At 34.8% G+C, this 23,756-nt stretch overlaps 1 protein-coding gene across 4 annotated transcripts; it reads left to right on the plus strand.

Annotated features, from left to right (window-relative positions):
- Nucleotides 1–2,739: 2,739 nt before the first annotated feature.
- Nucleotides 2,740–18,298, plus strand: LOC21406061 (phospholipase SGR2). 4 transcript variants are annotated; one of them, XR_002902895.1, is made up of 22 exons: nt 2,740–3,260; nt 3,359–3,459; nt 3,907–4,101; nt 4,538–4,693; nt 4,856–4,927; nt 5,016–5,168; nt 5,553–5,603; nt 5,796–5,966; nt 11,865–12,014; nt 12,899–12,964; nt 13,073–13,642; nt 13,728–13,806; nt 13,948–14,069; nt 14,204–14,276; nt 14,710–14,812; nt 15,565–15,658; nt 15,734–15,796; nt 16,102–16,150; nt 16,353–16,453; nt 17,091–17,137; nt 17,278–17,804; nt 17,950–18,298. XR_002902895.1 is itself a non-coding variant. In XM_024170736.1 (21 exons), exons 1-21 carry the CDS (start codon nt 2,981–2,983, stop codon nt 17,525–17,527), a joined length of 2,946 nt encoding a protein of 981 aa, XP_024026504.1. In that variant the 5' UTR covers nt 2,740–2,980; the 3' UTR covers nt 17,528–18,298. The 4 variants fall into 4 exon arrangements, 3 of the variants coding, with proteins under 3 accessions (XP_024026504.1, XP_024026505.1, XP_024026506.1); XM_024170736.1 differs by having other exon boundaries at nt 17,278–18,298; XM_024170737.1 differs by lacking the exon at nt 3,359–3,459 and having other exon boundaries at nt 3,151–3,260; nt 17,278–18,298.
- The last annotated feature ends 5,458 nt before the right edge of the window (nt 18,299–23,756 follow it).

The following is a 23,756-nucleotide window of genomic DNA, read 5'->3' on the forward strand; positions in this document are numbered from 1 at the left end:
TATTAATAAAGAATATATATAAATAAATATACCTCATAGTTTATTTTTCAATTTATTCCTCTTATTTTAGAAACTGGCATGACATATTTTGGATTTGAAAAACTATTGAAAATACATTTTAAATGTTTGTTTTACTATATTAGAGCATCATATTGTATAATAATACATTAATATGATATTTTGTGTGATTATTGTATTGTATAAACTAATACGGATTATAAATGAATATGGTTTATGTCGTATTATAGAATACGACTAAATTTAACGTATTGTATTATATTATCTTATAGTGGACCCGTGATCTATGTCAGAGTTGCCACGATTGGAGTTGGAGTCGGGGTTGGAGACCGAGTCGGACTAACATAGGGTTATGCCAAAACCTATAATTGTTTAAAATTTGAGGGGGCACAATGCAAATTTATATTTTTTAAAAATTATATTTTAATCTCTCATTTTTTGTAAAATTATATTTCGATTTTAAAGTTTTTCAACATTTATATTTTGTCCTTAAAATTTTTCAAAAAATGCATTTTAACCTTAAACTTTTATAATTTTAAATTTAACTCTTATATAATACGTAATGACATTAAATACTATATTATATTTTAACAATACAACACAATACAATAAACTTTATACAATACAATACAAGCTACCAAAGAGGTATTAAAATTAGTAGATCATTTATGTAATTATTATATATATATATATAATTCCTCGTAAAAGAAATCAATAGAAAAGAATAAAGAGAAAAAGAGACAAATATTTTTTAGAGTGCAAAAGTTATGATTTTTATCTCTTTCTCTTTATTAATATATATTTTAATCAAATAACTAATACAGTAAAAAAAATGTATTAATTAAGAATAAAAATGTAAAAATTCAAACTCTAAAGTTCAAATATCCATTTGTTAATGTCCTGTGGTTTGTGTGGAAGGATAGAAATGCTTTTACTCATGGGTATAAACTCTTGCTTCTTTCACTTGCTCTTGAAGCGGCTAGCTCTTGGCTGCATGATTTCCAGAATGCTCAGTTTCAAGTACGACATCAAATGGAAAAATTTGTTTCAACGTACAGAGATGGCAAGCCCCGAGTCGAGATTCACTCAAATTAAATGTTGACGCATAGCCAACACTAATTTCACAAGTGTTGGAGGTTAAACTAACGTTTGATTCATTGATTAAAAACATGAGATTAAAATTATTTTCGATTTATGTGTATTTTTTATGAGAAAAAATATTGTAACGAATCACGAACCATAATTCGAATCGGAATACGAATCTCTTAACCAAACAACTCATAAGAGACTCGAAAGCACTTGGAGCTTTGTCAAAAAAAAAAAAAAAAAATCCCAGGTTTGCATTCCCTTTTTGTAGCTGAATGCTTAGCTACTCGTGAGGGGCTTTTATTTGCTACAGATATTGGCCTTTGAGTTTCCCTGATATTAAGATCTTGTTATTTGAATGGAATAGTAGTTTTTATAGTCACATTTTTTATTGTAGTAATGGGACTGCCTCCACATTAGTAAAATCTTCTCTTTTGTTTAATGAAGATCGTTTTTAGTTTTAAAAAAAATATTCTAATTGTATTATTGATTGTGTAAGTACTGATACGACTGTTTCAGTTTAGTGGAATACATTTTTCTCTAAAAAAAAGTTCAAACTTTCTCATAAATAACTTACGAGGACAGCTACAATCTCACGCAAGTTATATTTCCACTAATTCCACTTATGTTGCTGACCCGTCGATTCAAATGATGTGATAAATTATGGCCCGTTCACTTCGCTGATTCGAGTTTAGAATTTGAGTTTTTTTACAGTAAAAAACTCTCATAAACAATCACATCTAATTTTTTTTCTACAATAAAAAGTTCTCACATAAAATCACATCTCAACTCGAATCAGCGAAGTGAACGGGACCTTAAGTTCGTTTATTTTGTGGATTAAAATTTTTAATTTAAATTAAAATGTAATATTTTTTAAAATTTTTTATTTATAATAAAAAAAATTAAATGTGATATTTTTTAAAAATATTTAATTATAAAAATTTAAAATTAAAAAATTAAATTGGTAAAATAAGAAAAGCCGGTATCTTTTTAACGTAATCTAATACATTATAATATTATTTTCAACACATAAAGACAAAACAATCCTCCCACACAAAACATTATACCCTTTATGACTCCATCTTGAAATACGTGAAAGTAACGTATCTTTTTCACCAAAACCGGCAGGTGAGAGTAAAAAAGTTGTTGAATGACATTCCAAAAACAGGCTCAGTGGAATTGCAGCAAAATTCATAATAACTGGCCTCGTTCGTTTAGATAATTCGAGTTTAGAATTTGAGTTGAGATGTGATTGTATGTGAGAGTTTTTTACTGTAGTAAAAAAGTTAAATGTGATTGTTTGTGAGAGCTTTTTACTGTAGCAAAACTCGAATTCTAAACTCGAATCAGCGAAACGAACGAGGCCTTAAAACGTTTAATTGATAGATTAGAATCACGTAATATTAGAATTATTTTTAATTTATGTATATTTTTATAAAAAAAATATTATAATAAATTATAAATTAAAATTTAAATAATAATTTAAATTCTCTAACTAAACATTTTTTATATAAAAAATGAAAAAAAAGAGAGAAAAAGAAAAAAAAAAAAGAAAGAGTAAGAGAGAAATCGAGAAAGCACGTAACCGCCATTTCTACGTGGCGTTGTCGTTCTTTCTTTCGAGATCGTCCACCAGTCAGACCTGTCGTTCTTCTCTTCTCTTCCAACAATATTCTCTTTCCTTTCCTTTTTCTCTCTGCAATTTTCCACTGCTCCCGTTTCCAACATTTCCATTTCCCAATACTAGAAAGGCAAACGATTATCCTTCTCGAATTTTCCAGAACAAGCTCGATTTTCCGTTGAAATTCCCAAGTTCGATTCTGGATTCCAACACCGAATCCCTAATTCGAACAATCACCGCTTCGGAGCCGTTCTAATGGCGGATTCCGAGGCGAAGCGCGAAGCTCCGGGCTCCAACATTGAAATGAACGACGGAGAAGGAGGCTCTTTGTCGCCGGTCCCGGAGTCCGCCGGCGCCGGCGTGATCGAGGAAGCGTCGCCTGATTCCTTGAAGAACACGCCTTCGAACATTGCGAGATTGGAGGATGTGATCGAACACTGTACGGCTCGGCGGAAGTACCTCGCGCAGACTCGGAGTCCCTCCGACGGCGGCGATGTTCGGTGGTTCTTTTGCAAGGTCCCTTTGGCCGATAACGGTACGCCTCCATATTTGTTATTTTTTTTTTTCTGTTTAATCTGATTTCAAAGCTGAGAAATTTGAAGTCTTTTTGTATTATTTAATGGGTTTAAACAGAGCTGGCTGCTTCTGTCCCTCGCACGGAGATAGTAGGAAAGGGCGAATATTTTCGTTTTGGTATGAGGGATTCTCTTGCAATTGAGGCATCTTTTTTGCAGGTCATTTGTTTAAGCTTTGTTTGCTTTCTGTTAAATCTTTTAACATCCGTAGCTGATACTTCGTTCTTACCACATCTCTCAGACGTTGCCAGGTTCTGTAACTAGAATGTTTTTCTGCGATTTTGTTCCTCTTATCAACTTATTTAATAACCCAGTTGTAGATATGTTCAAATTCTACCACTTTATTGATGCTTTCATCTAATTCCGAGTTGTTCAGGCTGCCTTAGATGGAAGAAAGCTTTTTCCTTGCACCGAAAAAAAAAATCTAATACTCGGGACAAAAATATTGTTACTGACAGCTGAGCTTGAGCTTGAAGTACTAATTTATGCTATCTTTCTCTCTCTGAAATTTTGACTTGAATGTGCATTTTTTGATGGAGGTGACTCTGGTTAAATACCAGGCAGGGCAATAGATTAGTTACTTATATGTTAATTGCACGTTTACAGAGGGAGGAGGAGTTGCTTTTTCACTGGTGGAAAGAATATGCAGAGTGTAGTGAGGGGCCAAGTGGTTGTCCCATTTCCGGTGGGAAGTTGGATTCACAGCCCAATATGTCTTCTTCAGAGAGTGCGCAGTCAGCACAATTATACAACGCGGAAGAAGAGAGAGTTGGTGTGCCTGTAAAGGGAGGGCTTTATGAGGTATGCTTATTGCTTACAGTTTTCACTGTGTTCGTCTGACTGGTCAAGTTAAACTTTAGCAAATCCAATATTGGAAGGAGGCCATGGGTATCTTAACTTCTGACATGCAGAGATGAAAGGTTGATAATTGGATTTTAGATTATGTTACGACAGATCTCACCTGATAATGTAGTCTTCCCATACCACACACATGGTTACTTATGTTCTTGGATCACCTTTAAGCAATTTGCAATTTTCTCCGAAAAGATGGATGCTGCAAACATACACATAAGTGATCTTTCATGCTTTACCATGACGCATGAGATCTATATACCTGCTAGTATGATGTTGCAGTTCTGTTATAATACATTTGGTTCTGACCTGAATGTCCACTTTGAAGCCCTTTTAATTTCATTTAAATTAGTGGATTTAAGTTCTCTAACCTGAACTTATGCAGGTAGATTTAGTGAGGAGGCACTGTTTTCCTGTTTATTGGAGTGGAGAAAATGGACGTGTTTTAAGAGGTCATTGGTTTGCTCGTAAAGGGGGCCTTGATTGGCTTCCACTTCGTGAAGATGTAGCTGAACAGTTGGAGGTTGCATACCGTGGCCAGGTTTGTGGACTCTTGCCATGTTTATGAGCCTATACAATCTTTCCACATCAAATTTAGTATCTTCATTCATCCTTCTCCTTCTTCTTATTTATTTATTTATTTATTTATTTTTTCTTAATTTAGAAACAAGATCATAGAGCTTTAGCTGGTTTTTTATTTCAGGTTTGGCACCGTAGAAGATTTCAACCCTCGGGACTTTTTGCAGCTCGAGTTGATCTGCAAGGATCTACCCCAGTAGGTGCAAAGCTTTATTTATGCCTAAGATTTTGCGATTCTTATAATCAACCCTGATACGTAAATTCATCTTGGATTTCATTTGTAGGGATTGCATGCACTTTTTGTTGGAGAAGATGATACTTGGGAGGCTTGGCTCCATGTTGATCCTTCCGGATTTTCTAGTGTTATTCCTTTGGGTGGAAATGGAGTCAAGTTACGACGTGGATATTCTAAATCTGACTCACCAAAACCAACCCAGGTTGTGGTTAATGCTACAGCTACCCTCATCATTTTCTTGTGGTCGATCCGTACTTTTCAATGCAATGATTAGCTTTTATTCTTTTTGGTTGAATTATTGACTCTACCTAGAGGTTCTTTTTAGCTTAAAATTTTTCATTTTGAGTTATCATTCCATTAGCTTTCTTTTTGTAAGCACTTGATTGTAATTTTCACATGATAGAGCCAATTTTCACATACCTAATAGGAGGAAAGTTAAACAGGTATTGTCAATAAGCAGGACACGGGAGAGTATGAATTCATTTACAGATTGGTGAAGTTAATCCGTTATTTATCAATAAGAGACATGATTAGAGACAGTACGTTCTCCTATTAATTTCTTTTTTCTTTTTTCCTTTTCACTTAGGATGAATTACGTCAGCAGAAGGAAGAGGAAATGCATGATTACTGTTCACAGGTATATGCGGTAACATTTCCATTTATTGTTATATTATTTTGCACTGTTTACATTGCTAAACCTGCAGTGCATGTCATATTTCCCGACATTGTGTGAGATTCTCCATTAGTAATTCCACAAGTGGACCACTTTATTTGACGTAATGTTTTTCCTCATGGATATATAATGTTAAAAATTGTGTATTTTGGTTAGGTTCCTGTTCGACACCTTGTGTTTATGGTTCATGGCATTGGTCAAAGATTAGAGAAATCTAATTTGGTTGATGACGTTGGTAATTTTCGCCATATTACGGCGAGTCTTGCTGAGCTACACCTTACTTCACACCAACGCAGCACCCAGAGAGTCCTTTATATCCCATGCCAGGTATGAAATTATTTCGTTTGATGTTGAATCTTGTGAGTTTGTTTGTTTGCAACTTTTGGCCTCAAGTTATATGGAAACACGGTGGGAACGTGGTGAATTCATGTGTCTTTAAATGTTCATAATGTTTATTTGGATGATGGATGAAATGAGCAATTGCCCTTTGGTCAGTCTTTTTCTCTTAAATGATTCGTGTGTTGAAGAGTGAGAAGCTAGTTTCCTCGATTCTGAGTCCCTTGGCATTTCCTATTAACAAACCATGATCAGGACAATATCAATGCTCAGGCATTGGAAATTGGGCCACCTACAGGGTCCAGATGCTGTGTTAGGTTGTTTTATTATTATTTTGGGACATATTTGTAGTTTTGAGAGAAAACTTTCTTGTATTAGTTGAGCCAAAAACATGGCTATATATACACAAGGATATACGGTATACATGCTGTCATTATAGCTGTGATTATAGCAGAAAAAAGGAAACAAATCACCTATTCAAAACAGGAAACTAATTACACATTAATTCTAGGAAGTCAACTATCTACTTTCCTAAAACATACAAAACATATCCGGATTCTTTCCTAATCTCCAATATCTGGATTCTTTCCTATTTTCCAACACTCCCCCTCAAGCTAGAGAGTATACATCTTTCATTCCTAGCTTGGAGATAATTCCTTGGAATGCTATGTTATCCAGGCCCTTGGTGAGTACATCTACGAGTTGACTTTTAGTCAAGATATATGGAGTACAAATCAGTCCACTATCCAACTTCTCCTTTATCAAATTCCTATGTACCTCGATATGCTTTGTTCGGTCGTGGTGCACAGGATTATGAGCTATACTGATTGCGAACTTGTTGTCACATAGTAATCTCATAGGTCCTTCCCATTTGATTTTTAGGTCCTCTAGGATTATCTTGATCCATAGTAACTCGCATATCCCTAATGCCATTGCTCTGAATTCTGCCTTTGCGCTTGATCTTGCTACCACATTCTGCTTCTTACTCCTCCATGTCACGAGATTACGTCCAAGAAACGTGCAATAACCCGAGGTAGATCGTCTATCAATATGAGAGCCTGCATAATCTACATCGGTATAAACCTCAAATGACATTCCACCATTCCTTCTGAATAAAATACCTCTACCAGGATTTCCCTTCAGGTAGTGTAGTACTCTATTTACTGCTTGCAAATGAGCCTCCTTGGGAGTTTGCATAAACTGGGTCACAATGCTTACGGCAAATGCAATGTCTGGTCTCGTATGTGTTAAATAGATGAGTTTCCCAACTAGCCTCTGGTACATTTTCCTGGTCTACTGCTGGACTTTCTCCTGCTTCGCCCAGCTTGTGATTTATGTTGACCGGTGTGGATGCTGGTTTACATGCCAACTTTCCCATCTCCTTCAAGAGCTCTGTGACATATTTCTGCTGTGAAATAAGGATCCCCTCACTGGAATGAGCTACTTCAATTCCTAAGAAATTCTTTAGTCTACCAAGTTCCTTCATCTCAAATTCCTTGGCTAGACACTTTCTCAAGGCTTCTTTTTCCTTCTCATTGTTTTCAGTTATAATTATGTCATCAACATAGACCAAGAGAGCTGTTACTCCCCCTGAATCTAAGTGCTTGATGAATAGTGTATGATCTCCTTGACTCTGTCTGTATCCGGTGGCCAGCATTAATTTTGAGAATCTTCCAAACCAGGCTATAAGAGATTGCTTGAGACCATATAATGCTTTCTTCAAGCTGCACACCTTGTTGTCTCCCATATTCCCTTTGAATCCTGGAGGAATCTCCATGTATATCTCCTCCTCTAACTCACCATGGAGAAAAGCATTTTTTACATCAAACTGATCTAAATACCAGTTGAAGTGTTGGCAGCCAGTGATAGCAGGATTCTGATGGTATTCATTTTAGCCACTAGAGCAAATGTCTCCTGATAGTTAACACCATAAGTTTGCGTGTATCCCTTTGCCACAAGTCTGGCTTTGTATCTTTCAAGTGAACCATCTGACTTGTACTTCATTGTATACACCCATTTGCATCCCGCGGCTTTCTTCCCCGGCGGCAGATCAACAACCTCCATGTACTATTCTTTTCAAGTGCCTGCATTTCTTCTCTCATAGCAACTTTCCATTTCTCATCAGATAATGCCTCGGAAATAGTATTAGGAATATGAATAGTATTCAACTTGACCAAGAAATTTTTATGTGAAGGTGAAAAATTTTCAAGTGACAAATTTTGCTAGAGTATACAAAGGATGTTTAGTGCATTCCCTTGTACCTTTCCTAACAACAATGGGAAGGTGAGAATCATTGGATATCTGAGAAGAATTAATGTTTGGAGCTGTACTTACCTCAATTTTAGGAGTGGGTTGTGATTCTTGGACTTGCAGGAGTAGGATCCGGAGCCTTACGCCTAGAGTAAACTTGATCAAACCTAAATGTGTCATGGAGTGTTTCATTTTTAGTCACTGGTGGAGGAGTTTGATCTGTTTGAGATGGTTCATGAGATGGTTCAGGTTCTGTTTGGGATAACCTAGGTGACTCGGCTACTGGCTCGACTGACTTAGGAGGTTTAGGTTGAGAATGAGGGAAGGAAGTAGAAGTAGGAGGCAAGGAAGTAGGAGGTAGGTCGAGCAGAAATGTGTCCATGTCCTTATCTTCCATAGATGGCAATGACTCCCCCTGAAGATAAAAGGTTGGGTGAAATATGGTTTGTTTTCCTCAAATGTAATATCAACAGAGATAAAGGTTTTTTTGGTAGGTGGATGAAAACATTTGTACCTTCTCTGAGTTGAAGAATATCCCACAAAAACACACTTAATGGCTCTTGGTTCTAATTTTCCCTTGTTGTGGCTATGAATGTGAACAAATGCATTACATCCAAAAAATCCTAGGAATGAGATTATTTGTGATTCTGAGATTAGGATAGAACTTAGAAAGAATTTCCAATGGTGTTTTAAACCCCAAAACTCTCGAGGGTAGTCAATTGATCATGTATGCGGCTGTGAGAACAGCTTGCCCCCAATAATTTTTTGGAACACTTTGGTGAAAAAGAAGAGCTCGAGTGGTTGCTAATAGGTGACCATTTTTTCTTTCTGCAATACCATTTTGTTGAGGGGTATTAGTACACGAAGATTCATGAACAATGCCTTCTTTTTGAAAGTATGGAGAGAAGGTTTGATTGAAGTAATCCCTGGCATTATCTGACCTAAATCTTTAAATTCTAACCCCAAACTGGTTTTGAATCATGTTATGAAAATTTGGAAGAACACTGCTAACATCAGATTTTGATTTAAGAAGAAAGATCCAAGACACCCTAGTGCAATCATCAATAAACTTAACAAACCATCGTGAGCAGAAACATTTGGTATTGTCGATGGTCCCCAAATATCATTATGAATTAAATAAAACGAAATAGAACATTTTTCATTTCTGATTGGAAAAGGTACACGTTTATGTTTTGCAAGTTCACAAACGTCACAATGAAAGTGTTCATTGCCCAATTCTTTAAACAAGGATGGAAACATAATTTTTAGGATTCCAAAAGATGGATGTCCTAGTCTAAAATGATAGAGCCAAATGGTCTCTTTATTGATAGTGACAAAAAAGAAAATTTTTTTCTTGACATTATTAGATTTGCCTGGTTCCTTTAGATAGTATAGTCCGTCTCTCTCCTTAGCAAGTCCAATCCTCTTCCCCGAAACCTGGTCCTGAAATAGGCAATAAGAAGGATGAAAAAGTACGTTGCAGTTCATGTCATGGGTAAGTCTTTGTATGGATATCATGTTGGTGGAAAGTTTAGGAACATGAAGCACGTTTTCTAGAGTGAGAGATGGAGAAATATGGATATCCCCTAGACCAGCTACAGCAACAAGGGAACCATCTGCGACAGCTATATTTCTAATGCTTGGACAGGGTATATAAGTGCTGAAACTTAGTGAAGAATGAGTCATGTGATCAGTGGCATCGGAGTCAATAATCCATAAATCCTTGATACTATTAATCGAGACAGTTAATCCTTGAGAAACAGAAAACTTACCTGAGAGTGCAAGAGAGCACGCACTAGTAGGTTTCTCCAGGGAACCCAAGAGTTCTCTCAGTTTGTCTATCTCCTCTCTAATCTTTCTCGGACTCGGGTGCCTTTCCAAACTGGTATGATTTTGATTCACAGTGGTATTGGCTTGACTCTAGTTTCTCTGTGGAGCTCCTCGTTGATTCCATTCCTTGCTTGGCGGTTTGCCATGTAACTTCCAGCAGTTCTCTCTAGTGTGTCTCGATTTCTTACAGTAACTACACCATAGTCTTTATTGTCTTGATTTCGGGTCCTTGATAACTCTGCTTTTCCATTCTCCCTTGATGGTGGTTCGGCAGCAATTTACCATTGCAGATCCGTCCACTTTTTGAGGTTCAAGCGTATTCCCTCTGCGACTCTCCTCGGCACGAATTAGAGAGATTGCTTCATTCAGAGATGGCAATTCTTCTTTGCCTATAATTTGAACTCTAACTTGATCAAAGTCAACATTAAGTCCTGCAAGAAAATCATAAACTCGATCTTTCTCGATGAAGTTTTTCGGGATTGCTGCATCTTTGGGACATTTGGTTTCAATACACCGGTAGTGGTCGAGTTCCTGCCACAGATTTTTCAACAAGTTGGCATATTCAGTCACAGTTTTGTTACCTTGCTTTGTTCCGCTAACCTTGACTTTGATCTCGAAAATTTGTGCTGCATCGCGAGCCTTCGAATATGTCTGTCGAATGGCGTCCCAAATCTCCTTTGCCGTGGATAAGAACAACATGACAGTGTCACTGATTTCTGGATTCATGGAATTCCATAACCAAGACATAATCATAGAGTCCGCTTTATCCCATGCTCCAAAACTCTGGTCATTCTCCTTTGGTCCTATCCTGAGAAGATGCTTTCCCTTTCAAGTAGGTTCGCACAAATTGAGACCACTTTAAGTAGTTTCTTCCGTTCAACCTATACGCTGCCTGCATGTTTTGAAGATCTCCAGACGTTTGTTGCATTGTAGACTCCTCAGATTGTGCAGCAGTTTTGGAAGACGTAACCTCAGACATGTTGTTCAGGCTAAGGGAAGAATTGAAAGCTGGAAATAACAAAGGTTTCTAAAGAAAAAACTGACAGAAACGAATGGCTGTAGACAGCAAATTGGTAGGAATTTCTGGTAATGAAGGCTGGAAATAGCAAGGGCTATGAAGGCCGATGATGGCTTTGATACCATGTAGTTTTGAGAGAAAAATTTCTTGTATTAGTTGAGCCAAAAACATGGCTATATATACACAAGGATATACGGTATACATGCTGTCATTACAGCTGTGATTATAGCAGAAAAAAGGAAACAAATCACCTATTCAAAACAGGAATTAATTACACATCAATTATAGGAAGTCAACTATCTACTTTCCTAAAACATACAAAACATATCCGGATTCTTTCCTAATCTCCAATATCCGGGTTCTTTCCTATTTTCCAACAATATTATTGAAGCTATTAACATAGAGTTCTGAATTGTATGGTTTGATTTCACAGTCGGCTCTAGATGGTTAATATGGCTGCTTTGTAAGTACTTTTCTAGTCATGGAGATAAGCTGACGGTGGCAGATTTTTAAAGAGGGAGCTAGCGAAGTGCTTATGTTAACAATAACATGTCTAACTAAGAATTCATGTGTATCTATGAGAAACCACCCATATGTATTGATTTGGATAATCTGCTTAATGCCAGCTGCTTTGTTTTTGTTTTCCCATCTCTGACTTGGGTGATTGATTAGCTATGGTTTTTGCATATTTGAACGATGTGTTACGGATTCATGCATATCAACTTATGTATTACTCTGTGCATTATGACGTACACAATTGTGACTATTAAATCCAAACTTTTGTGTTTCAGTGGAGAAAGGGTTTGAAACTCAGCGGGGAAAGTGCAGTCGAGAAAATTACTTTAGATGGTGTGAGGGGTTTTCGTGTTATGCTGAGTGCAACTGTTCATGATGTATTATACTACATGAGCCCCATCTACTGTCAGGATATTATCAACTCGGTAGTGCATTCTTAGTTCTGCTATGTATTTATGTGCCTTTTTGTTTTAAATCTCTTGTAGAATCAATTATTTTTTTAATTTTGGTTTTTCTAGATGAAGATGAAAGCTTCATTATACATATATGTCTATGGTGTATGTGTGCACACACGCTAGTGACTTTCATTCTTGTCTCTTCCACGTAATGAAGTTGTTTGTGTTATTTTTTAGTAGGATAGTTTACAACTGAAAATTTTCATGAATAAATTTCCATTTATTCTAGATCTACTGATTGGCAGAAATACCTTCTAAAATTTCTCTTGATTAATTTTTGCAAGAAAACGATTCGATGAACAAAGGGATAACATAAAATCAGAGTCAAAGAAATAAATCTCTTGATGGCGTCTGTATTTAACTTTGACTGAAGTGCAAATAGGTCAGTTTGCCTGCCTTCAAAGGGGGGCAACAGTGATGTTATTGGAAACTAATGTTGTAGTCTAAATTTGTTATTTAGCACTGTTTCATGAAAGAGCGTTTTTGCATAAAGTATTTCTGTTGGCTTCCCCATAATATACATATATATTCACTCTTGCTTATGCAATTAGTGGCGGCTGAAATGTAATAGACGTCGAAGAATTAAGAATTGAAAATTAAGAGTAGATGTGGTTTTGGTTTGAGGTATTAATTATTGATTTTAATTTTGAATGGTGCGATATATTCAAAGAGCAATATTGGGTTTTGTGATGAAGATATATGTCTTTTAGGTGTTGGTGTCAATTTTTTTAATCATCATCGGTCTCTGGTTATTAGGTGCACTCTTGTGCATGTTGACGTGAAATATGCCGCACTTCATTAGAGTCATTGATCACAATGTCTCATGAACTGATGTACAGTTTCATTCGGACCAGGTATCTAATCAGCTGAATCGCTTGTATCTGAAGTTTCTCAAGAGAAATCCTGGTTATAATGGAAAGGTGCATGGTTGAAACTTGAAAGAGGTTTTTACTTTTGTTTTAAGCTCATGGTATGACCAACTTCTGAATTGCTGTAAATATCCTTATCTTATTCTGCCAATGATACAGGTTTCCATATATGGTCATTCTTTAGGGAGTGTCCTCTCCTATGATATTCTTTGCCATCAGGAAAATCTGTCCTCCCCATTTCCAATGGAGTGGATGTACAATGAACAACCTAAAGATGAAAAACCTTCCTCCAATATGAATGATCAAGCTTCCATTTGTGACTCTGAAAATAATCTGGGGGATAAAGGGTCCTCTGAAATTGGTCAAATTGAGGGCATGGTGAGCCATGATGATGATGGCAAGAGGAATGCACAAGCAACTCTTTTCGTACACGATGAAGATGGATCTGAACAAACTAACGGAGATGCTTCTGCTGTTGCGAGTCCTGTTACGTCTGATTTTGATGAGTTCACTACAAGGGTTATCGATCCCAAGCAACCAGGTGATGAGGAAGATGTGCGTGAGTCAGTTTCTAATTCTAACGAGAAGGTTCCATGTGAAGGTGATAGTTTGGACAAAGCAACAAGCATCAATGGTGGAGTCACTAATGACGATTTAGGAAACATGGCTGAAGAAGATTTTGAAGATATAACTGATAAAGATAAAATGATACACTTACTGCAGAAAGAGGTTAAATATTTCATGTTGTCTATTCTTTATAGCTTTCGTTGGCATTGTCTATATTTCTTACAGAACGAACATCTGCTTCTTTCAGGTTAATTCTCTAGGAGTCAAAATAGCAGAATTAGAATCACAATGTGGTGATGGAGACAGTAGTAGAAAAGTACACCAAGGTAATTGCTGATTTTTGCTATATCTTTTTTCATTCATTCTTGTTCTAGGCCTAGCCTACGGGCACGGGCTTTCATGCACTTGATAATATATCTATATATATATATATATATATTTTTTTTTTGGTGTTAAAACGTAAACAGAAAAGAAGGAGGTGCTTTCAGCTATGATAAAGGATCCGATATCTGAGCAGCTGCCACCTGAGGAAGATGATTCATCAAAGAGCTATACACCTTATATCAGATACACAAAACTTGAATTTAAGGTGGAAAAGGATTAAATTTTTTAGAGCATATACAATCTCGTGAATTACTTTGGTCGGATCTTTTCTAACTTTCTGCGTATTCTTAGTAAATCATGTGAATCACAAGACTTTTCTCTCTTGAAAATCATTTTCAGGTTGACACCTTTTTCGCTGTTGGATCACCTCTTGGAGTCTTCCTTGCTCTTCGCAATATTCGAATCGGGATTGGTAATATATGCTTTCATAAGAGGGTTGTTTGGTAATAGTAGTTGTTGGGACTGGAGTTTTATATTCTTTACGTGCTATTCATGCTTCTCCTTTAGGAGTACGTAGGTCTATATGTATTATATCAACCAAATTACTTAAGTCTTACAAAAACAGTAATTTTGTTTTGTATGAAGCAACAGAGTTTAACTTATCTGGGAAAATGAGAAAGCTAGAATTAACAGAGTTTTGTTTTTAAAATAGAATTACGAATATGGGTAGCTAACGGATGTTTCAAGGTGTCTGGTGCATTTATCTATGATTGTGTCTTTACTTTTGTACTTCCTTTTGTCTTCAATTTAAAAAAATAAAAAAATCATTTGTAGAGATCCAAATATGCTTTTGGATTTTGAGACTCGTATTACCAGATTTAACATGTTTTATTTTTCTATTCCAGGTAAGGGGCAAGAATATTGGGCCGAGGAAAAGATCAATGAAGAAATGCCTGCTTGCCGGCAAATGTTCAACATCTTTCACCCTTTCGATCCTGTGGCATACAGGTATACTTGGCTTCTTTCTCGTGATGCAAATATTTATTTTTTATCTTCTTTTGACCAAAGAGGATTTTGGTTATACAAAGTTTTAATGCTAAGGGACATCTTATATAAGAATAGTGACAAAAGAAAGTTATGTTTAATGAAAGGTGAATAATAGGTAAGTGTCAAAGGAAGTAGGCAGCCCTACCATATAAAAGAGTTGAACTTCTGTTAACCAGTCTGAACTTAATCCAACAGCCTATTCTTCTACTTGTGTTTAGAATGATTTTAGCTATATGGGTTTCAGCGACATGATAGATAACTAGTCAATTTCATCTCCGTTGGATGTAACACTTAAGCTTCATGTTCTAAGAATTGGATTGCTTAACATTTAAATTTATGCCCGGGTGGAATACTTTTCCATTGCTGATGTTACCATTCCTCCCTATCAACTAGGGGAGGTGTAAGCTCGTTTTTTTGCATATTGATTTACGTAAGGCATCATAGTACCATTACTAACCTTCACGTGATTTAAGTATTTATTTTCTATTAGTTTCACTCTGTAATACACAAGCGAAAGCTCCACCTGGTGGCCTGTCAAATTGCTCATAACCGTTACAATCTTTAATATAGTGCTAAAAAATTATTAGAGGCCAATTTTTGCACACATAGCCAATTTATAAGACGTTTGCATACAGTGCATAGATTACTTTCCTCCTTGTATACTCTTTTCTGGGTTCTGTTTAGAAAAATATTTTTCTTGTATTTTTCTACAGAATAGAACCACTTGTGTGTAAAGAATACATCAGCAAACGACCTGTTATTGTACCTTACCACAAGGGTGGAAAGAGATTATATATTGGATTTCAGGTAAAACGCTTGAAGCATATATTGTTGTCACTCTTTCCGCTCTCTGCTTCTCTCTGAAGACACTGAATGCTGTAGGAATTTACTGAAGATTTAGCTGCTCGGTCTCAAGCTATTAAGGACAGTCTATACTCCATAAGGGTAGGGTCCTGTTCATGAATTAATTCTTGTCTTTTACATATTTAAAAGATCTTTGATTACATCTGATGCAGTAGTTGTTTCAAAATTTCTGGTCATATACATTGCATTATTGGTCTTCTCTGCGATTTCTTGTTATTATTATTATTATTATTATTATTTTGTTTTCAAGTCTGGTACGGTCTATCCATGATACCTATGTTTCACTTTATTTATTAAGCCCTAATGTGACCCGTAAGGGAACTGCGCTTCAATTTCTGGCAATATGCGAGCAGCTATCATAGTACTAAATAACTTCTATTGAACAGGTTAAAGTTCTCACGGTTTGTCAGTCGAGAAACGCAGATAACATGGATGGTAGTTTCATTCTTTATCCTTTAAGCTATCATGCTTTATTTTCCGCGTTACTTTATTCTCTTTGCTCTAGTACCTAGTTATTTACCTTTGCTTTGGCAAAGATGAACCATCTTTTCTTCTACCTACCTCATTTTTTTTAGCGCGGCGGGGTCAAAGATAAAGCTATTTTTTAAGCGTGCCCTGTTCTTTTGTTGGATTGCAGATGAAAATGAAATTGTGCAAGAAAAGGAAGAGCAATCTTATGGTTCTCTTATGATGGAAAGATTAACTGGAAACACAGGACGGTTTGATTATGTGCTTCAGGTTGGTAGCTTCACCCACACGAGCTCATGCTGGTTCACTCATTTATATGCTCCTTTATCTATCTACCCTGCAAACTAACTTTTTGCAAAAATTTTGCATGTTTACCGTTACTGTGGTGGACTTTTATTACTAATGAAGTTATCAATTTGGTTTTGAAAATGACATCCATGCACCTCTCCCTATATCTGGAACAGAAACTTGTAACACTGGTTTAGTCATGCAGGAGAAACTTCAATTTCAACAGCATGTCAGAGTTGTAACTTCATCTTACAATATGACCTGTATGCATAATCAATTTGTTTTACCCTTTTCTTTTTGAGCTTAGATGTCACTGTATATCACGAACCATGAATAAATTAACTCGGTGAAATTTGAATGCTTATGAATTTAAGTTGGTATGGTCTTCTTTGATTTTATTCGTGTTTTGATTGCATTATTCTTATCAAACCAAGGATATAGATTTGAGCTGATGCTGCTTGTGGTGCTGGCTCAGCTGCCTTCAAAAAGCAAGCTCTATCTATATGGTCAAACAGATGTCCGAGCTGCAAATAAGGATTAGGGTTTTATCACTTGTTATTGGTAATATTATTAGCATACACTTGATCCCTCAATGTGAGCTTTTGTGTTGATCATACAGGATAAAACATTCCGACATCCATATATATCTGCTATTGGATCACATACGTACGTATACATTTTGCTTCTTTTTTTTTTTTTTTTTTCCAGTTCTATTAAGAAAATGTGCATGTGCACGCATGCATACTGCCGTTTCAAGATTATATACATCCATCGACTTCTTTCAAGCTTTGCATCCTGGACCGCAGAAACTATTGGAGGGATTGTGATACCGCCTTGTTCATATTAAAACACTTGTATCGAGATATACCTGAAGATCCCGAAGATTCCAACTCACACGAAGAATGTAATGGAAGTAACTCAAAAGACAAAAGTGGTTCCACAGGATGGTCTGATCAGAGAGAAGCCATCGAGGAAGAGCTACCTCTGACATTCGCTGACAGAAGTATGACCAGAAACTTCTCGAGTAAAGCGAAGAAGTTTTTGAAGAAGGGATGAATCTTGTCAACCTGTCATCTCTTTCTCATTGTCTGCTGGTTTAAGAATGCAAAAATGAACTTTTCTTTTGCAGCAAGGCTAAAGAAAAGCCTCTGTTGTAACCTTCAGCAAATTATCAATGCATCACTTTGCTCAGGCCCAAATTGTTCACTTGTTGGGAAGAAACTGGTACGCCATGCTTAGATTTGAAACTGATTTGCCAATCCCATACGGGACAGTAGACCGTGATTTCATCGGAAACGGAAGCATGCCGACTCTGTGGAAATCGTTTCTAAAGGTCTGCTGTGGTCTAAAAGTGTTTATATGTAGATTCTTTTGTCTAACCCATCTCTTCTCTTTCTATCTGTGTGCATTAGATTAGGAATATCGGCATACTTGCTGATTGTATAACCGAATCAGATGATTCATGCTCTGTTATGCAGTCAATCGGAATAACTACGATTACATTTCCTGGAAAACTTGGTGATTAATTTTTTAAAGCGTCGAAGAACAGGTTTATTCCTCCTTGATTTCATGAAATTGAAGTGCTTAGTTCGGTTTCGTAACCCGTTTCCACAAGTGAAAATGAATTATGCTGGTGGGAAGATAAGAAGCACATGCTATAAAGGAGGAAATTCAACCGTAATTTACAGGTAGAAGCACGTGCGATAAATTACAATTGTAATTTTTACAGTTTTTAAGCATGTCATTGTGATTAGAGAATAACCGTAAGAATAGTTTTTATTTTGAAACGTGAGAATTATTTGAAATAGATGCGAGTGTCTTTAGAGAATAAGTGTAAGAGCATTTTTTTTTTTTGTGTGGAGAAAAGTGAGAATTCGCAATTATTTTTTATTTTCAAGTATAAAGTAGTTATAAGAAATCAGTTCAAAATTTCAAATTAGATACGGATTTGAAACATAGAGATCAAAAATAGAATAACAGAGCAATTGATGAAGTATTTTATATATTGTGTACTTAGAATTGACAAATTTGAATACAGTTTACAAACATGAAGAAGAAAAGATATAAGTAATATAATAATTAGGAAAACAAGGGGTCCAGATGGTAGTTTTAGTAGAAAGAGGGTACATATTGTAGATTATAAAATAATGAGTGAAGATTAATTGAATATTAGAGATAAAAGAAAAGTTATGACTATAATGATGGTTATTTAAACTTCTACAAAGAGAAGACCTGTTTTATGAATATATATATATATATATATATGACTGTTTAAACTCTTATTAAAAGAGACTTCGGTAATAATAACTGTTTAAACTCTTATTAAAAGAGACTTTGACTGTAAAAGAGACTTTGATAGTAACAACTGTTTAAACTCTTATTAAAATAGACTTTGATAATAATAAATTAAGTGGAATCATTAGACATAAATAAATTTTGCTAAGATAACAGTCATGTGAGTTAAAGGTCATAGAGCATGAAGTAGTAACTTACAAGAAAACTGAAATCCTAAATTTAGATGGATATAATTGTCAGGAAAGAGAAGGAAATATGAAAGCACAGGCTATCTTAGAAAAGTTACAAGGGAAGTAAAAACTCATGGATAAGAATTAGTCTATGTCAAGGATAATTAATCAGAGCAACTATCGTAAGAGAATTATAGTTTATGACAGTAAGATTTAATCAAAGCAATTATCATAAGAGAATTGTAATCTGTCAGTCAATATATCAAAAAGAATATGGGAAAATAAGAAATGCTTCCTTACATTTGATCAAGAAGTCGGGAATTTTGACGCCGCATGTAGTAAATATGTCGTGTTGATTTATTTTTTATTTTTTATTTTTTATTTTTACATACGAGAGTATCTCTTGTTGCGGATTAGGCATGTAAAGTAGTTGAAATTCCTTATGCAAGAAAAGGTAGATTTTGAGTCTTTTGACATTCTTTCTAACGAACAAGTCTTGAAGGTTTATTCAAACTGGTACAGCTATCTTTAATGACGTATTAAGGGCAAAATTATTGGTAGATTGGACGATGTTTAGGAGATAAAAAAAATAGAGAACTTAGGGAAAGGTTGATGAAAAAGGATTTCCAACCCCCCTCCTGAAAAAAAAAAAAAAAAAAAAAAAAAAAAAGAATTCCAACAGGTTATGATCTAGTGTTGGAGCTTAGGAACAATGAAGAACCAATATTTACTATGACAAAGTAGAATTTTTTGTGTGATTTTGCCAGAAGATCCTTTCAAAAACTTCCCAATGCAATATTTGTCATAAAGATAGTTTAGATATTTTCTCAATAGTTTTCTGATGCTATGTTATGGCTTTTTTACATTAATTTTTGCAAATTATTACCTATTAATTCTTATGTTTCTTTATAAAAGAAAAAATTTGTAGCTGTGAAAAATTTGGGATGGAGCCCGCACAATGAGGGTAAAATGTGTTTTGCACTGTCTATTGTTTCAAGGAGTGCATCCGTATGCTGAACTCAGTGGTCGACTATTTGACATACTGAACCATCTCAGTCTTTGGTTCGTGTTGACGGTGAAATTTTGTCGACAAAATTACGTCGGATTACCGCTCAGTAATCAGTCGGGTTACACAAAAAGATGTTGCTTGTACGAGATCTAATAGAGTTTTTGCATCCAAAGAATCCACGTGTGCCTCATATTGGACAACCAAAATTTTTCAATTTTGACAAACAGATTTACACCTTAGGCTAGTCAAATAGATGCCCCTATTATGACGTTGTTGAGAACGAAGAGGCCTTTAAGATACTAATAACTTTTATATTTGTTACAAGCGGTGACAAATCTAGCTAGATCCTCACTACTCCGAGGTTTCTGATAAGACTGTTTTGATATGTTTTCTACCTCCCATTATTTAGAAGCAAATCCTATATTGAATAACTAAAAAAAAAAAAAAAAATGCTTTTTGTATTAAACTTAATGCTTTTCAAAACCTACTTGGAAGTAAGCATGATTTTACAAAAGACGTCTTTGCAGGAGTATCCATATTTGAACCATATATGTGACTCATACGCAAATTGAACATTCCTTTGTTTACATTGTTTTCTATGTAGGTATTATATATAGCGAGATATGTTAGTGTTGTGTTTGTCTGAAGGGTATTCGAGAGTGTGCAAACAAATATTTTGTATTGTGGGTGTATTTTGTTTTTCATTTTAACTGTCAGTGTCTTTATTTTTATTCCTAGGGATTTCAGGTATTCTCTTTGTGAGGGCATAACCTTCTTTCATGCATATGTTAGATAAAGTTTGGACCGAGTCTTTTGATATATACATGCATATGTTCTTTTTTTTTTTTTCTCGTATAATTTATAAATTAGCTGATGTTATTTATGTATGTGTTATGGCGAAGCATCATAAGCCTCATTACGCTCTTATGATTTGAAAATCGTCAACTAATCTAAATCTGTCTCATTTTTAAGAAAAATGTCAGCTGAAACTTTGATATACAATGACATTTAAAAACCATATTAAAATTTTTAAAATACAAATACGAAAGTGTGTGTGAAATCTATGACATGAAATTCAGGAATTTCAATACTCGAAAAATTAATTCAAATTCAACTTTTTTGTTACAGTGTTTTTCTCTCAAAATACATGAAGCAAACGTACTCTAAGAACACTTAAAGGTTTTAGCATTATATTTCAGTAACACAATGTTAACTTTTTTTATTGTAAGTCTCTACTAAGTTTAACTTTTTTTATTGTAAGTCTCTACTAAGTTTAGCTTTTTTTATTGTAAGCCCCTCCCTTACCCATAACTAATGTTAGCATTTTTAAGGATGTAACTGGCTCCTCTATAATATTGCTAGAGCTTCTATTAATACTACCGCTCGCGCTTCTGTCGATATTGTCCCTTCTGCTTCTGATGACTATTATGTTAAGGAGCTTAGAAAATTCATCGACGGAGAATATTCAGATATTGATATTATGAAATAGAGCACTTAGGATTATCCTCTAAACACTTTGTGCCGGACATATTAAATGTGATTGGATCTAGTTTTGCAATTTCTTTGGATTAACCCTAATTATTAACGGAAGGAAACTCTATGACTATTTCATGGATTAAATTACCAAAAACAAAAGAAGCAATTCTACTGCCGAATTACGAGAATTTCTGGGAGAATGAATGCTAAAAGATTATTGTTAATTAGAGGACTAATTTCATAAAAATGCCGCATGAATTTCGTACTTTGTTTCAACACGCCACCTGAACTTTGAATATGGTTCATTTCGCGCTCTGAAACATGTACCCCAACTCAAAATGTCCTCTATATTTATAAAACTAACAAAATGAGACATGAAACTATGTATGTTTTATATATGCCCTAAACTATTGATTTTAAGTCAACTATTACCTCCTGAATTATTACTTTTGTGTCAACTTACCCTCTAACTTTTTAAAAGATCAGGGGACAAGTTGACACAAAATCAATAGTTCAATGGGTATTTATGAAAAGACATTAGGTCAAAAGGTATTTTGAACCGTTTTTCATACTTTAAGGAGTGAAATGAATACTTTTTAAAATTTAAAGACATGTTAAAACAAGGTACAAAGTCCAGGGGGCATTTATAAAATTAATCCTTAATTAAAATTTAACCTTTGTTACCAATTGGAGTTGACTGTCACTATTTTGTATTCAATAACGATATTGTGCAGAAAAAAGTTAGGTGTTCTAATAATAATTCTTAAGCAATGTAATTCCAATGGATTCACTTTCTCCGGTTAAATGCAATTCAATGGCAAATACTGAAGGATTATAAATCAAAACATTTAAGTTATATGTCTGGCTGGGGGTTCTTTTTCTGGAAATATATTTAGGGTCTATAAGAAAGACATTGCAATTATTTACTTTAAGTTTGAAACTATAAGTGTACATGCATATGATATGCATCAAGAAAGAATAATTAACCTTAATAATGTTTGGCAATTATTGGATACTTGAAATCGGTCAAATAATTAATCTTACTTTGTTTATTCCTTCATGATTTATTATCTGTCAAATAATTAACCTTACTTTGTTTATTCCTTCATGATTTATTTTGGTGGATATTATTTAGTCTTTTTTTTTTCCACCGAAATTCTATGGCATTTAAATAATTAGAGCCACAAATCCTGATATGCATATCTGATTTACCATAAATTTAGTCCATTTGGGTTCCTGGATTCTTGATTTCGTGAAAAATATCACCTCTTATTTATTTTTGCAAAAGGTTCCCATGTTTTTATGGAAAAATCATCATCATAAAAAAAAAAAAAAAAATTTGGCCCTTATAAAGTTGAAGATTTCATTTCTATATTCTCCACCACAAAAAAGAGGATTTTTGTGGTAGCATTTTTTTTACTTGGAAAACTAACAAATTAAAAAATACCCACCAGAAGAGAAAAATCTTGATGAACCGTGTCAAGGAGAAAAATCTTTAGCCAAAAAAAAAAAAAAAAAAAGTGCCCCAATAGCAATAGTTGTGGGCAGGTGTGCCACGTGGCTTAAGTTGGACCCCAAGTGAAGAAGTTGAGAATGCACGGGAGATGCAAGTTATTGCAACTCAAAAAATCAAAGACCCCAGCTGTTTGAGAACAACAGCCAATGTATGCCCAAAGCTAAAGATCGCCAAAAAGTAACAAAAAAAGTGGTCAATGAAAAAAACGTTAGGTTAACAACAAAGCTCTTACTTCCTTTTGTAGCAAAGCACACGGTATTTTACTTACTCACCTATTTTTCTTTCCAAGAAAAAAAAATAATGAATTATTAACGGCCCGTTCATTTTATCGATTTGAGTTTAGAATTTAAATTTTACTATAGTTAAAAGTTCTTATAAATAGTCACATTTAATTTTTTTATTACAGTAAAAAGTTATCACATAAAATCACATTTTAACTCGAATTAAAAACTCAAATCAACGAACTAAACAGACCCTAAATCATCGTATTCCTCAGGCCTCTCTTCATTTTAATTGAAATCTAAGAACTCATCAATAGAACAAAAAGAATTTGATCTACTTCTACTCAAAAGATTTGTTTCACTATTATAGAGCACATGTGGTACTGATGATTATCACAAGCTACAAGCTAATACTTCGGCTTCGTTCATTTTACCGATTTAAGTATTTAATTTTAATTTTATTACAGTTAAAAGTTCTCATAAAAAGTAACATTTAATTTTTTCCGATACAGTTAAAAATTCTTATATAAAATCACATTTCAACTTAAATTAAAAATTCAAATCTGTGAACTGAATGACGCCTTCATAATTTATTAAT

The sequence above is a fragment of the Morus notabilis genome, unplaced genomic scaffold, assembly GCF_000414095.1.
Source record: "Morus notabilis unplaced genomic scaffold, ASM41409v2 Scaffold69, whole genome shotgun sequence".
Lineage (NCBI taxonomy): Eukaryota > Viridiplantae > Streptophyta > Magnoliopsida > Rosales > Moraceae > Morus > Morus notabilis.